General features: G+C 51.9%; 1 protein-coding gene across 1 annotated transcript in view; it reads right to left on the bottom strand.

Moving 5' to 3' along the window:
- trol (terribly reduced optic lobes) overlaps positions 1-15,457 on the bottom strand; it is a 61,222-nt gene that overhangs the window by 7,348 nt on the left and 38,417 nt on the right. Inside the window, 35 exon segments of the mRNA XM_029112921.1 lie at positions 43-206; positions 316-554; positions 637-872; positions 979-1,240; positions 1,466-1,593; positions 1,689-2,132; positions 2,340-2,836; positions 2,942-3,270; positions 3,455-3,930; positions 4,073-4,287; positions 4,416-4,523; positions 4,625-4,732; positions 5,045-5,223; positions 5,362-5,489; positions 5,590-5,715; positions 5,846-5,957; positions 6,054-6,437; positions 6,602-6,753; positions 6,889-7,094; positions 7,295-7,556; positions 7,744-7,907; positions 8,015-8,134; positions 8,377-8,547; positions 9,701-9,912; positions 10,099-10,168; positions 10,269-10,382; positions 10,779-10,895; positions 11,162-11,272; positions 11,457-11,573; positions 11,797-11,987; positions 12,438-12,729; positions 12,856-12,972; positions 13,488-13,764; positions 14,004-14,089; positions 14,663-15,124. Coding sequence (XP_028968754.1) covers positions 43-206; positions 316-554; positions 637-872; positions 979-1,240; positions 1,466-1,593; positions 1,689-2,132; positions 2,340-2,836; positions 2,942-3,270; positions 3,455-3,930; positions 4,073-4,287; positions 4,416-4,523; positions 4,625-4,732; positions 5,045-5,223; positions 5,362-5,489; positions 5,590-5,715; positions 5,846-5,957; positions 6,054-6,437; positions 6,602-6,753; positions 6,889-7,094; positions 7,295-7,556; positions 7,744-7,907; positions 8,015-8,134; positions 8,377-8,547; positions 9,701-9,912; positions 10,099-10,168; positions 10,269-10,382; positions 10,779-10,895; positions 11,162-11,272; positions 11,457-11,573; positions 11,797-11,987; positions 12,438-12,729; positions 12,856-12,972; positions 13,488-13,764; positions 14,004-14,089; positions 14,663-15,124 — 7,376 coding nt within the window.

The following is a 15,457-nucleotide window of genomic DNA, read 5'->3' as shown; positions in this document are numbered from 1 at the left end:
TTCAACACCACTCGAATCTAGGAGGGGGTCTCGAGATCTTACTTGTTGCGTATTGTGCGGCAGAAGACCATTGGAAAATTTCCAGGTGATATTCGGAGCCGGATGTCCCGAGGGAGAACAGCGGAGCCATATGTTTTCTCCTTTTACGATTTCGACATTGTGAGGACTCACAGAAACCTGAGGCGCCCGAGTAGCTCCGATATCGTCTGCAGAGAGAAGGAAAAACAGTCGAGACACGAATCTTGCGGGAAAAACACAAGAACGAGAGTCCCTCGTCTGCGACTTATCACCGTCATTAGCCGTCCGTGTAGCTACCTCCATGGACGAAGAGAACGGCTCGAGCCTTGTGAGACCCGGCAGAATTAATTGCAGAGCAGAAATATTCTGCTTCATCGGAGCCTCGCGCCGAACCGATCCTGAACGAGCCATCCACGAAAGTGGAGTTCGGTGATACGATGCCGTCTCCGGATTTCTCCCAGCGCAGTTCCGGTAGTGGATAGCCATCCGCTATGCAGCGGAACACCACCGGTTGACCCGCATTCACCTCGAGGAAACTGGAAGTCGAGGAGTTCCTGAATGAAAACGATTTCGGAAGATTTCCCCGACCGGGGTCTTATCCTCGAATAACGTGCATACCGTGGCTCAATGCGGACTCTGGGGACGTATTTCAGCTCCAGACCTTCGACTATGATGGCGGCTTTTTCCTGACTCGACGTCGCTAGATGGGGCGTCGCTTCAGTCGCGTGTGCCATACAGACGTAAGTCCCATTATCGTCGAGACGAACGTCCGTGATCGTGAGAACGCCTCCCTTGTCGGTCGCTCGAGCAGGGAGCTGACCCTTCTCACGGAACCAGTTAATCAAATACGGAACCTGGAATAGAGATTCGACCTGATTGTGACTCGTCTGATGCCTCCCCGCTCGAGAAACACAGCCCATGTTCCGGATAAGCCCCTTGATAACGAGGCGGAGAACTCACCGTTGTTCGTCCGACCACGCTGCAACGCAACACAGCGGATTCGCCGGGAACCAATCGGAGCACTTTCGGATGATGGATTCGGAGTCTGATAGCACCGAGGCTTTTGTTGTGGTGTTCAGAGGGTACACATTTGTCTCCCAGTCGCACGGGATTACCCAAGAACCCGGGTACACACATCTCGCAATGTCGTCCGAGGTAACCGTCAGGGCAATCATTGCATGTAGCCTGACCATCGGTGTCGAGAAAACAAGTCTTGGAAAATCTGAAGAGAGACACAACTTTTAATTCGGAGGGCCTAGATTTGAGGGCCTCACGAGAATCCTCAGTGGCGGAGGCCTCGTTCCGTTCCGAATGCGGGAACGAATTCCGAACGTTGCCCAGGACGACCGTATGGAATCGAGAACGAAAGCCTCTATTCTCGAAAGGATTTCTCATTCCTACAGCTACGAGTCATGATGCATTTGAAATTGAACTCTAGAGAACTCACTGATTGGATTCTTGCATATGAGGACAAGGGCACGGTCTACAGTCCTCCGGAGTACCGACGGTCGCGTCTCCATAATATCCCTCTTCGCAGCGATCACAATGGGTACCGGTGGTGTTGTGTCTACACCTCTGCGGGAGAAGGAAATCCCGTCTCGATTCTCGTTTCTCTCATCGAATTCTCCTGTGGACGCATCCGCCATTTCGAACACTAGCTGGTGTCTTACCGTGCATTGTCCCGTTTTTGGATCGCACGACTCGGAGTGTCCATTGCAGTGACATCGTGAGCAGCGTATCACGTGGGGCAGACTTAAATCTCTCAGATAGCCCGGGGCACATTCTTCACAAGACAATCCGACATATCCGGGCGGGCAGGTACATTGTTCAACTTCACGCGCAAGACCGTCTTCTGTTACGTAAGGAACCGAATTGGACATGTAGACATCCTGGAGAGAGGTGTGTACCATTCGATTGCTATAGGTGGCTCGTATCAATAGAACTTCGATGTTTGCAAGGACTTTGAGTAGATCTTCCCGAGTCGCGCCGATCGAAACCGCTCGCTCCGGGTCGAAATGTTTCCATTCGGTATAGCGCAGGGACGCGTTGTAGGTTGTGCTTTCTGAGGGATTTGGTGACGGATGCAGCACGCTGAACAAGGTGATACCATTCCCCTGCAACAGAATATCAACCGATAAATCGGGAAATCCCGAGGGAGCCTCGGAAAATAACGGACGGAGCCCATGGGAGGGAAACATTCCACGAGCAAGTGTATGATGGTCGACAGCGGTGCAAGTGAAACGCCACGTGAATACACCGTATTGGTTCGAGAACACCGAAATTCGTCTACCAGGGGGCGTATTTCTTCGGTAATCACTGACCGTTATCTGAATGTCTGCATCGTCGAATCCCTCGCCATCGGTTTCCGCAGTGAAGTGTATCGTGAAGCGAAGGCGGCCTCCGAAAGACGACAGCTTGTTTCCGAGGAACTGGTCGGGCAGCGACCAGAACAGGGTCTCTTGACTCGAGAAAGACGCGAACGATATCGAGTTCTGGGTTGGGTTGACCACGATCCCTTCGGTGATTACTTGCATTTGCAGCCGATCTGTGAGCTGGAAGTTATGCTGGAACGGATCGTCCAGCTCGGCCAATGCCATCGCAATCTCGGATCGGTAGTAGGTGCTCGAAACGCACTTCGAAGTTACTTCGAAGCAGAAACACGGCGTACAGCCGTGGGGGTTCTCCTTCTCCAGATGGAAAGAGCCGTCCTTGCACCTCTGGCAATTCTTGCCTTCGACGCTTGCTTTGCAGGCGCATTGCTCACTAATGTCGCAATCCGGGCCCGTGCTGCCCGCCTCGCTGCATTGACACGAAGGCTCTGCAAGCAAACGAAATCGAATCAGGAATCGTCGCGACTCCGAGCGAATGTCGAATATCAGTGAGCCGATCGACTTACGCTCCCGCCGTCCTCACGTTCCATTACCTGATATATCGACGCAGTCGCTCGGAGTTCCACCAGTCGCATCGCCGACGAATCCCGACGCACATTCGTCACAGAAATCTCCGACAGTGTTATGTTGGCAATCACGGCATATTCCTGTCTCAGGATCACAGTCACTTGAATGCCCATTACAGAAACAAGGCTCACAAAGACCCAGATATGGGCCAGATGCGGATCGCGTGTACCCTCGGTCGCAATCCTCACAGGAAAGCCCCCGGTAACCTCTGGGACATCGACATTTTTCCACCGTCAATGCTTGAGTCTGGCCGGTATTTTGAGCGATTGCTACGTCCAACGTCACTTCGATGAGTCTGAAATCGAACTCAAAGTCAGCTCCGACGACGAATTGAGCCCCATCGTCGACGACACCTCGCAGAGAAACCTGTGGAATCTCCCTCGATTCGAATACCGAGGGAATTCCATAATATTGTGGTCGGATGAATATTTTTTTCGTAAGAAAAACTGTCGGACTGGGTTTTCGGAAGTTTTACTCACGCGGCGAGTTCTATATCGTCCACGTAGGTTGCCTTGATCAGGACGGCCTGAAGATTAGCGAGAACCAACATCAGATCCTCCCGCGACGCCGGATGGCCATCGGATTTCACGAAAGACGTCTCGTACATCTTGACGGAGAGCTGTTGGGGGAACATGCCGAGCAAGCGATCTCTGAATCTGTGATGAATCACGAGTCGCATCCCAACGAGTATGACGTCCGGTTCGATGTCTCGGTAGACTCCGCTCCCCTCATAACGCAGTTTCACGCGCAATTCCCCACCGTAGGCCGAAATTTTCTTCCCCAAGAACCGATCGGGGAGTTGCCAGTAAACAACGTCGGATCCGAAGCTCGAGTTCTCTGTGTAGACTAATTCGCGTCGGGCATTTTCCACCTTCAAGCTCAGGTATGAACTCCCGGTACGTTGTTGGTCAGTGATTTGGACTTCTTCGGTCGATGTTGTGAATCGCAGAACTTCCTGATTGCGGGAAGAGACCTTTGTTAGCAGAGCCATGGCGGGAGAGGCCGAGAGTGAAGCGAGACGGATCGCCGAGAAGACGGGCGAAGTTGCGAAACGTGTTTTCCCGCGGAACTTTTTTTCCGTCCGTTCAGCATATTACCTGCTCCCGATAGAAGTTGGACGATGAACACACAGTTGTGACTCCCATACAAAAACATCGGACACAACCATGGGGAGCTTCACCATGTAGATAAAACGAGTTGGAGCGACAAGTGTCGCACGCGATTCCTGTGGCCAACTGTTTGCATTGACATAGTCCTGTGCTGGGCGAGGGGTCGGCGCTCAACGAGCCAGCCGCATCGCATCGGACAGCGCCTACGATGGGGAGGAGCACGAGTAAAATCCATCCTCAGGATATTTCTCAGCAGGGCGGCCCCGCATATCGCCAGAGAATCGGCTAAGAATTCCATTTTTTCTGGATTCGGACGAGCGAGGAGACCTACCGCAATTCTGTTCGTCAGACATATCTAGACAATCCGCGCGCCCGTCGCAACGCGCGCTGGCATCGACGCACACACCGTCGCGACACTTGTATTGATTGAGTGTACAAGCTGTAAATCGGAAATTCGATTGCATTGAATGACGAAGTGCTATCTTGTGGGTAAATTGATGAAGCCTCTCTGAAGACCCGAGGAAACCTCCCCAAACTCACCGCAGCCTTGCTCGTCGGAGAAGTCTTCGCAATCGTATTTGCCATCGCAGCGCTGTCTCCGAGAGATGCAGCTGCCGTCTCCGCATTGATACTGACCCAGTTCGCACTCTGGAACAATCCACACAGTCAACATTCAGCTGTCAAAACTCCATTCCCGGAGTCAGTCCAAATACGAGGTATCGCCAACTCGTGCGAGCCGCCGCCGTATGTCAACGTATTCGACGCGATGGTTCCGCAGTCAGGAAAGGCGAATTGCATCAGCTCCCGCGGATTGAGGAATCTCCCGTAGAATTTAGAATTTTCCCGTTGTTCCCCCTTCCATGACTCGATTCCGTTCCGAGCCCCCCAATGTTTTCGCGGGAAGCCAGAAGCCTCTATTGTAAATTAGGTAGGTAGAAGTCGGTATTTATATCGTCGCACCTGAGAGTCTGCACGTGTTGTCGAGATCACTTCGTTCGTATCCGTGGGCACAGTTTTGGCATCTGCGGCCTTCGTAGCCGATGGGGCATGCGAGGCATGTCACCTCATTATCTTTGTCGAGTTGACACGACGGAGCGAACCATTCGGCAGGATAGCCGGTGATGCGACTTGTGAAAAGGCTGAATCAGATTTGCAACTTTAGGGAATTTGCAGGGCGCAAGGCGAACGCTGTGCCGCTCTCTGATGACCACACGAGGGCTGTCAAGTTCGCTTTCGAATACAGTCATTGCATCGTGTGTCTTCTGGCATGTACTCACTGCGGGGGAACCGTTATTGGTGGACAAGGACACGGTCGGCAGTCGAAAGCAGTGCCGCGGTGAGCTTGGCCGTAGAAGCCCCTCTTGCATTTCTCACAATGGGCTCCATCCGTGTTATGTTGGCAATTCTGGGGAGAGCGTGGAACGAACTCGGGATTATATCATCGATCATCGACTTTGAGCTCTCCAGAGTCAGGAACAGACTCGTGCTCGAGTTTCGGTACTCACCAGACACTTTCCCGTCGTTTGATCACAAGTGTTCGAATGACCGTTGCATTGACACGGGATAACTCCCTGGATGCAAGCGCCAAGGTAGGCGCCGCTCTGCCGACGAACATATCCGGCAGCGCATTGCTAGAAACCAAGTTAAGATTTTCGCAAAGATTCCTCGCAGTTTTCATCGATCAGCTCCCCCCAGGTCAGTCGAGGCCGACCTGGCTTCTTCGGAATGTCTCAGCTATAGCCTGAATCAGCTCGCCCTTACCTCACATGAATGCCCTACGTGCCCTGCGGGACACGTGCATTGCTCTACGAGGTGCGCTGCCACGCCTTGAGGATTCGAGTAGCTGGCCGAATCCATTTCAACATTCTTTATGCTTTGGAATTGTAGGCGTGATTATGAGGCCGTCATTCGGTGCATTTATAAATATACATATGTATGGAATTATACATGAATGCCCCTCTCAGCTCACCTGGCTTGGAGGAAACTGTTGGAATAACTGCACCGGATGTGGAAACCGTTGAGATCGGCCAAAACCATCATGATGTCTTCCCGACTTGCAGGAGTCGATGACGTCGACGATGATTTGTAATGCCACGCACCCTGGCAAGAATCGGGCAGAGTGAAGTTGCGCTGCAAATCCACCTCTCATCTGTGACAAGCCTCGACGAATGTGGCGGCATCACGCGAAAATTAGGCTGCACTCACTGCAATCAGCTGCACGTTCACACTGTGTTCCCGATCCGGAGCGTATTGGACTCCCGACCGATAGAAAATCTCGATGTCGTTCCCCCGCAGGACGATATCTGCGAATTCGTCCGGAGATTTTCGTTCCTCCGTGGGACTTGTCGTGAATCTGAAATTCATTCTCGAGTTATAACGGTCTGGACGAGAGCAACCGATTCCCCGAGCAAGGATTAATTCTCAGGGAATCAACGTAAAGGGCTTCGAGGAGACGTAATCCTCATCCTCGAAATCAGAGAGCAAGACTTCCAGGTGAGAATGTGTCGAGCGACCTACTTGAAGGAATATCGGATGAATCCTCCATAGGATGCGACTCTGCCGCCGATCAAATCCTGTGTGACGCTCCAGTATAATTTGTGGTTATGGTCTAAACGCTCGATAAGTGTTCCATCGATAACGTGCTCCACGCCCCTATGCGATATCGCCTTCTGCAACGATTATTCTCGTCGATGTAGTAATGCTCAACATTCCGTCGTTAACACGACGGCCGACGTCCCGCCACCAGCCACGAATGGATCCGACTTCATGACGGGGCCTGATTGCGACGACGAAGGCGCACTTACGTGCAGCGGGCTGTACTTGGAGGATACTTCTTTGTATCCTTGGGTATTGCTCCATTCCAAGGCGTGGACTGACAAAACACTCGTGTTCAATTGGACTCTGTACATATTGCTCGATCGGCAATTTTTCGATACACCGAAACAAAAACAATCGATGCATTCGGCTGCCGTGGTAGCTTTGTCATTGAACTTCGAAGCCGGACATAAACCTGGAATTATCCAGCCTGATGAAAGCCGCCCGTGAAGTGCAGGATGGTGCCAATATGATCCGAATAAATTTGCATTCCCACTCGGCGAGTTTCCTCTCGAGGTGGAAGTCCCTCCGGGCTGAGCTTATTGAAAATCTGACGGGTACGATTTTCCGGGATCAAGGTCAAGGAAAAGCACAGAGATTCAGCGACCGACTTACCTCTGGCTTTTACGACTAGGATCGTATCCGGCACAGCTAGGACGTTTTTACGAGCATTCATGGCTTCACAAGTCCAAGCGCCTTGATCCGAACGGGAAACGTCTCGAATCGTCAGGATACCGACGCCTTTCTCTGATCCAGTGGTGACTCTAGGAGGCGGAGGTATGTGACCCCAGTTTTTTCTCCAGCTTATAAACGGTTCCGGGTTGCCGATTGCTCCGCAACTGATGTTGACAGTGTCTCCTTCGGACGCTGTCACCACCTGCAATGTTTTCACTGTTTGCAAACAACATCTGCCACCATTCGCTTCCTGGACTAGCCAGCGTTTTCCTCCGAACAACAGTTTTTCTCGTGTCCGATTTCTCGCGAGACTTCGTACGCTATCGATTTCATGCCTATCTGCATCCGGAATCGACGGACTCGCGGGGCAGGATTTCGAAAACACCCACCTTCGGAGGAGGAGTGACAATTATTGGTGGTCCGCAGCCGATTTCGTCTGATTTGTCTTGGCAGTCGAATTCGGCATCGCATTGGAATGAGCGGGGTATACACTGATCTTGTGATTGACACTGATACTCTCTCTGATTACAGGCTGAGCCCACTACCACGGTTTCTGTGGGGATATTCGAGAGATACTAAGTCGATTATTCGATCGATGCTGTCGGGAGGAATCGGAGCTGAACAGAGCGGGTCTCTTCATTGTCGAGCGACTAAACTCACTGCAGTCCATTTCGTCGGTTTTATCCCCGCAGTCGTTGTCGCCGTCGCACCAGAAAGCTTTGAGGAAACATTTCTTATTCGCGCACTGGAACTCATTCGGTTCGCACTCCGATTGCTGAGCTGGAAAAAGTATCACTCACGAAGTTCCGGTCGGAGTGATCAGGCTCCGCGACTGCCGAGCTCACAAGTACACCCTGATTGAGGCCGGAGGCAGCGTGTTCCCGCTGTGTACTCTTGTTGGCTCTCGGCTATACTTTCGATTTTATAAGTTCGATTACAAAAGGGATGTCGCAGGGGTGCAGAGGGATCCACGAGCAGGACAGGGAGGACAGGAGCTCAGGCTTGCCAAGATTTCAACTGACCACAGTTCTTTTCATCGGAGTCGTCCTCACAATCATAATCCCCATCGCAAAGGTACTTGCTCGAAATACATTGACCGTTCTGACACATGGTCTCGTCGCGCTCGCATCCCGTCGTCCCGTTCTGGGCTTCATCCTTGGGGTTTCTTACGATCACTGGTCTGGTTTCGGACGCTGGAGGATCCCGTGGAAAAGAGGAGATTAGCTTTGACTCGTGATCTGGATCTTGGGTGCGCGTGGAAGGTATCCTCGAATATTCACTTGGAAGAACTCTCCGGGATCAGGATTCAGGAGTGGTGTGAGGAAGTAAGACGAGGACGCCCGGGGATGCGGTGGCACCGATCGACTTACCGGCGTTGGCGCGCATTTTACGAATTTTCCCTGAAGCTGCTTGCAACGAACGTTCATTTTGTGAGCCGCTTGGTAGGTACAGAACCCGCCGGGACTCACCTCACCATAAGCATATCAGATAGAGGCCGAGAGTTACCATCGTGACAATATTGTCCGACCACTTTTAATACCAGTTTTTCCAGAGCGAGACATCTCGTATTGAAAGAAAAAACGAGCCAGAGGGAGACAGGCTCGCGTTCCCGTGCTCGTGTCGTTCTGAGCGCGTCGAGGAACGGAGGTAGAGCACACAAACATCAGGGTCGGGGAATCCGCGTGGCAGCCGCGCAGATCACGCTCGGCATGCATTCGCTCGGGCAATTTATTACGAAAGCGTAGACACAAAACTCAAAGGACAACAATGGGACATATCAGTCGAAGGACAACCGTGTTTATATTTTCCAGGTGTGCGTGATGACGAACAGCAGTGGCGACAATATAGTGTGAAATTCGATGCATGATTGGTTGCACGCGGGTTGAATCGATCGAGCGTCATTTCAATACTCAAAGATCATGTATGTGTGTTTTGTCCGACTACAAGGAGTTCAGAGCGGCGAAGAAACTCCAATCCTTGAAATTCGATAAACGGCCGCTAGCGATTGAACAAGAGAGTGATGACGATTGAGATACAGACGGATTGGTGGTCGCGTCGTCAGAGCGGCCGACCGATCGATCGATTGAATGTTCGAATAGTCAGAGCGGCCGACCGATCGATCGATTGAATGTTCAAATAGTCATCAGAATATCCTTGATACACACTCTCTGAGAGTGGGCACAGAGAGGAGGAGAGATAGAGGAACCTTCACCGTCCGTGCAATAATGACACCACCGATACATGAGGGGCGAAACAGAGCAGCAAAATAGCTTAGGTCCTTTTTGAGACCATCACATAATGCACGGGCTGTCTAAATGCGGATGAACCGCCGAGGGGGATACACACGGGGTAGAACGACGAGAATAGCGCTCCTTTGTCCGGCACGAATCTCTTCGCCATCTGCTGATGTCGGCACACAGAGATATACTCCTGCGTCTTCAGCTTCGACCTTGACCAGGGTCAATCGTCCGCGAACGTCGGTGTGTCCTGCTTTCAGGGGTCGGCCGTCAGCTCGGGTCCAGTGAACCTTGAGACGCCGAGGACCTTCGTCACGACATCTAAAAAGTGAGACGCGAGATCCTGAGCGCTAGGATCGTCGTGGAGCGTTCGACGTCAGAGTTTTGGAATCGACGACGATTGGGATCGGGTGGCCGTCCACGATCTCAAATTGAAAATCTTCCACTTTAACATTACTGGGAATATCTAAATATCGGGAAGTAAGCGATAAGTTCAGTACTACGAACCTCAAGACTGCGTTGTGACCTGCGGTCTCGTTCAGAACCGATGGGTAGACCCGGACGTCGATATCGTTCACTGCGGGACAGAAAATAGAAAATATAATGAAACTAGGAGCTTGACCGTAGGAAGCCCGCTCGTAAGCACGCCCGCTCTCAGACGAGACGCGATCACGTACCCGAACATCCAGCTTCATCAGAGTTATCAGCACAGTGTATTTTGCCGTCACAGCGATGAGCTCGCTCAATGCACTGCCCATTGGCACATGTGAATTGTGAGGGATGACAACGCCCTAAGCAAAGAACACAGACACCCTATCAGCTAAGGGGAATTCGTGATTGATGGGGGGTTTTTCGTTGGTAGAGAAGTGCGTGACGAGAACTTCACCGCTCTAAATCAGTCTCGGAATTTCGGTATAAACATTTCCGGCACTTTATTCTTCCATAAATACAGTCGAGTTTGGCAACCATTCTCAGAGATGCTCTCGTTCAGAAGTTCCTCTCCAATCGAGCAACAGGTCTTCTCTCACTCTGTTCTGATATTTTTTCTCATTTTGGAGAAAAAGAGCCCTGAGGGACTTTATTTCCCCTCAGAGTTCTCATTCGCCAAAGTATCATGCATTTTATACACATTGCGGTCGCCTTTGAGCGTTTCGATCTCTCATCTTAACAGATTTGATGCATCTTACAGCACTCGAGTTCATCCGAGCGGTCTGGGCACTGCGGGACCCCATCACAGAATTCGTCCCGGGCAATGCAGAGTCCTGACTGACATTTGAACTGTGACGCCTCACAGTGGTGAAATTCTGATCCGAAGGCAGCGTGCGTTAAGTTCGCGTTAGAACGGAAACTCTCCTAAGCAGGCAGGTACTCCGCGCAACTATTATCCGATGTGTTGCAGCCGTTTATGGGACGTCGCGAGTTTCAACAGAAATAATAATCGATTCGGAAGAGGCACGAAAAAAAATGTGTATCAGGAAAGATACTGTGCCGCGGGGGCGTCACCGATCCCGCTTCTGCCAGAGCGAGGATGCGAGCGCTTCCCTGCCGTAACTGTATCGGTTGAGCTTACCACAATCCTGTTCATCCGCGAAATTGTTACAGTCATAGTATCCGTCACACCGTAGGGTGTCTTTGATGCACTGGCCATCGCCACAATGAAACTTCGAGGCTCCACAAAGTTCTGGGCAGCGTGCATCGAAATGGTTGTCTCAGCTGATTGTTTTTTCCGCGAAGAGGTTTTCCCGTGCGATTCCTCCAATCGCTCGGAGCATATTCGCGCATCCTCTCTCTTCCTCAGTATATTCGATGAGCGGAAATGCTCGTCCGTCAAATCACAAGGCCAAGATATCTCTCAAAGTACTCACTTCGATCGGGGCAATCGACTTCATCGGAGCCATCGGAACAGTCGGGGATCCCATCGCAGTGTTGGGAACGCTGAAGGCACAGTCCGTCGCCACAGCGATGCTCGTTGGGTCCACAGCCTTGAAAAGGAAGAGCAATTATATCGATAATCCACCGTCTGTTGAATCGTATCTGAATCGTAGTTCGGCAGAGCCAAGGTAACTAGCCAACCAACCAAGCGACCGAACGCACAATTGAATGTGCGAGAGGGAAACCGACTGACTAGCGAGCTCGGCTATCCACCCAAAGTCAAAGTTTCGAGAAGCGAACGAGTCTCTTCAAATTACCCACTTCTGTACTCACAATTGGCTTCATCAGAGCCATCGGAGCAGTCCATGCGTCGGTCGCAAACTCGCTCAGCCGCAACGCACTGTTCACGGTTTCTACACGAAAACTCTCCAGGAAAGCACTGGCCGTGTTTTTGCAGGCCGTCGGTCACATTATTGGCGTATTCCATCAAGTTGGACTCGAGCCACTTGGTGGCTTCCTGTTCCCTATAATTCAAAGAATATTTTAGAACTGGAACGCGTCCTTCGGTCCTATCCTGACACCATCCCGCCTCCCCTTCCTGATCCCCTCCTTTCTGTGAGGAAAAAGAGGGGAACGGGGCTGGGGAAGTCCAGCCTCGAACTTGGACGATACAGCAGCTGAGGTTCCGCGGCGGACAGAACCAGGGTCTGTTTGACGGCGGCAGCAACGACATGAGGTGCTTTTTATAGCTCGTAATTTCAGTGTGCTCGCCAGACGAAGCGACCATAAACTTCTTGTTCCTCATGTATGATGGCGGACACATGAAGAACGAGTGCGTTCCCGTCTCATGTCCCAGCTGTCTTCCTTTTTCGGTAAGCGACTTCAATAATAATCGAGCTCGAACGGAGGATATCGCCTGACTGTTGCGTTTCCGCCTCGACTCCTGTAGAGAGCGAGCGTTTCGAGCGACCTACCGTCGATTCTGTTCGTCAAGTTTTTTGCGTCTCTCTTCCTCTTCCTGTAGACGCTCCTTGCGTTCCCAGTGCTCTCGAGTTTTGCGAGCCTCTTCCGCCCGACGCTTTTCTTCTTCGATTCTTCGTCTCTCGTTCTGTAGTTGCTGCTCGTGTTGCTGACGTCGACGAGCGTCCTCGAGGCGACGGCGCTCCAGTTCCTGGTGTCTGCGTCGCTCGTGCTCCCTGTGCTTGAGACTTCTCTCGTCGTCGCCTTTATGACTCAATTCGTTCTCAACCGTACTGTGCTGCTTGCCTGCAATGACGACGTTCCCGTGAGAGTCCTCTCGCGCCTGCCGGAGCGCCATTCTCCCAATGGTGCCGTAGAGGAGCGATTCCCCTTGAAAATTGCTAATTGGGTAATCCAGTACGCCCTACTCACAATTGAGCTCGTCAGCGCCGTCGCCGCAATCGGAAACGCCATCGCAGAGTTGAGTTTGACGAATGCAGATGCCGTCGGGGCATTTGAACTCCTGAGCCGCGCAGCTTCGATCCGATTCTGTGGGGAATAGCGTAGCTTCAGCCGAATAAGAATAAGGGAGATTTTCTTCTTTCTCTCCGTCCCCTTCCCTCTCGCAGATCGAGCAGTTCAAGTACTGCGTATACGGGATCTGTCTTCTGTGGTCTGGACCTCCAAGAAGCCAATCCCCGAGAAGCAATTCTCCTCTGCATGCAGAAAAAGCGAAACTCTCCCAACGTTCCTTGCCACATTAGCCGTCCCGCAACTGGTTCTCGAACGACTTCCTTGATTCCCAGGAGCGCGATTTGCAGGAGCCCGTTCGCAAGCCTCACTCAGTTCACGACGATTCGAGCTCAACACTCCCGGCTGTCAGCGAGAGACCCAACGCCGATGGCGGAATGCTCTGTCAATCCTCTAATCTTCGGCTCCCGATTCTGGTTTCTGCCAACCCTTATTCCTCTCTATTCCTTGCCCATGACTGCCCGACCCTCCGCAGAGCCCCATGCCCGCCCATCCTGCTCGAAATGATTAGAGGTACGGCAGAACAGACTTACCGCAATCACGTTCATCATCTCCTGCGGGACAGTCTTTGTGTCGATCGCAACGCTTCGAATCAGGGATACAGCGGTTGTCGCTGCATCGGAACTCGTTGGTTTTGCAAACGGGAACATCGGGGCTGTTCGAGCAGAACGAGCCTTCGTCGCTTCCGTCGCGACAGTCGAGACGATTGTTGCATCGACCCGACCGAGGAATACAGGTCCCGTCCCGGCATCGAAACTCGGACGCGCGACACTGTACAGCAGCACTGCAGTGTCTCTCATCGCTCTTGTCCTGAGACGATAAGGTTTTGATAAATACCTCAGCTCGGGAGATTTATGAGCATCCGGAGCGTTTTTTCCTCCCTGCGTCCCTCGCCATATTATAAATCTTCTGCTGTGACCATATACTGCTGATATGTCCATTCTCCGTGTCTACGTAAATATACACACATACATAAGAAAGCACAGTCTGCTCAACCCAGACATAACGTGATCCCACAGGGTTGCCGGTGTAGAAACGTGTGTACGTACCCGACAATCATTCCAGCCGTCGCAGAGGAGCTCTTTGGCAATGCATTGTCCATTTGCGCAGGTGAAGTGGAGTCGGTCGTCGCAAGCTTCAATGCATCAAGGGAAAGGGCGAGAAAAAGAGAGGAATAATCTCATCAGTACCTTCTTGTTTTGATTGTTCGGATAAATTGAGCCGAGATTCATAATCGAGCGAATCAGGGCGACGACGACACGAACACGAAGTTCGCTCGAGCGTTCGCGTGCTCCCGCTGGATTCGAAAACGAAAGTTTTGAGAACAGAGCATCTATGTCGAAATGTAGTTGCTCGTTCACTAGCTGGTAAACTAGCAACTTGTCGCTCGCGATTGAAACTTGCAGCAAAGCCTTGTCGTCTGCATCATCCCTCACATCAAGCGACACGCACACCGATGATCGAAAGAAACACCCTTAGAGCGTGGATCTGTACCCTCAAGCTCACACTCCGCCGATCTCCAGAATCGGAGGATTACTTTCGTGAGGGAAATCTTGGAGTCCACGGTGTCGGGATGGATATCACGCGACCCAGAGGGGGTAGACCTCTCTCGAATACCTATGGGTGTCCTTTGTTAGTACCGCCTGCCGCACACTCGAAGTTAGTGGAGGTTTTCGGGAGACGCGGAACGGGAGGAGTTTTCTCTTACATCTGCATTGCTTCTCATCTGAAGCGTCATAGCAGTCCGCAACTCGATCACATTTCTGCCACCTGGGAATACATTGGCCAGACGAACATTGGAAATGCCGTTTGGGAACACAGACTTCGTTGAATATCATCGGGGGTGCAACCGCGGGGGAACTTGCGGCGGCTGGTGTTGTATTTTCCACCGCTGGCGGTCTCGTAGTCGGTGGCGGGGTCGCGGCTGTCGTCACCGTCGGATAGTTCAGCGGATAGTAACGATCTTGAGGTGGAGAGTTCCAACTCGGCGTATAGGGAGCGTAAGTCGATGGTACGTTCTGAGCGTCTTCGAAGGGAGGCGCGAGACTATCCGGGAGCGGGCCGTAAACATCCCAGCGAGACGTGGTGGTACTGACGGGCTCGAATCGGGGGCGACTGACCGTAAAAGGAGTAGTATTCTCATCGTACGTGTTGGGTCGACGTCTCGGCGCTGTGAAATTAATCAAACCGAATTAAATCGTAAGAACATGTATATCACTGAATAGAATCAAACAAGGGAACGGAACGGTAGAATATTCCAAGACGATGGATGATTACGTCGGTGATGGAACCGACGATTCGCAGAAGGGAAACTTATATTTTCCGAAAGGCGAACGGAAGGTACAAATCGAACTCGACGGGAAAAAATCCAGAAAACAGCTTCTTCGTCATATTGAAGGCTGGGGTCGAGCAAAACGCAATGTAAATAAAATCCCGAGACACCTCGGCGCGAGGTCATACGGCGGCCCGCTCAGCGAAGTCAAGACCGCGACGAGCCCTGGAC

Source organism: Galendromus occidentalis, unplaced genomic scaffold (assembly GCF_000255335.2).
Source record: "Galendromus occidentalis unplaced genomic scaffold, Mocc_1.1 scf7180000077536, whole genome shotgun sequence".
Taxonomy (NCBI): Eukaryota; Metazoa; Arthropoda; class Arachnida; order Mesostigmata; family Phytoseiidae; genus Galendromus; species Galendromus occidentalis.
Note: the sequence above shows the minus strand (reverse complement) of the source record. Positions and strands in the feature narration are given on the sequence as shown.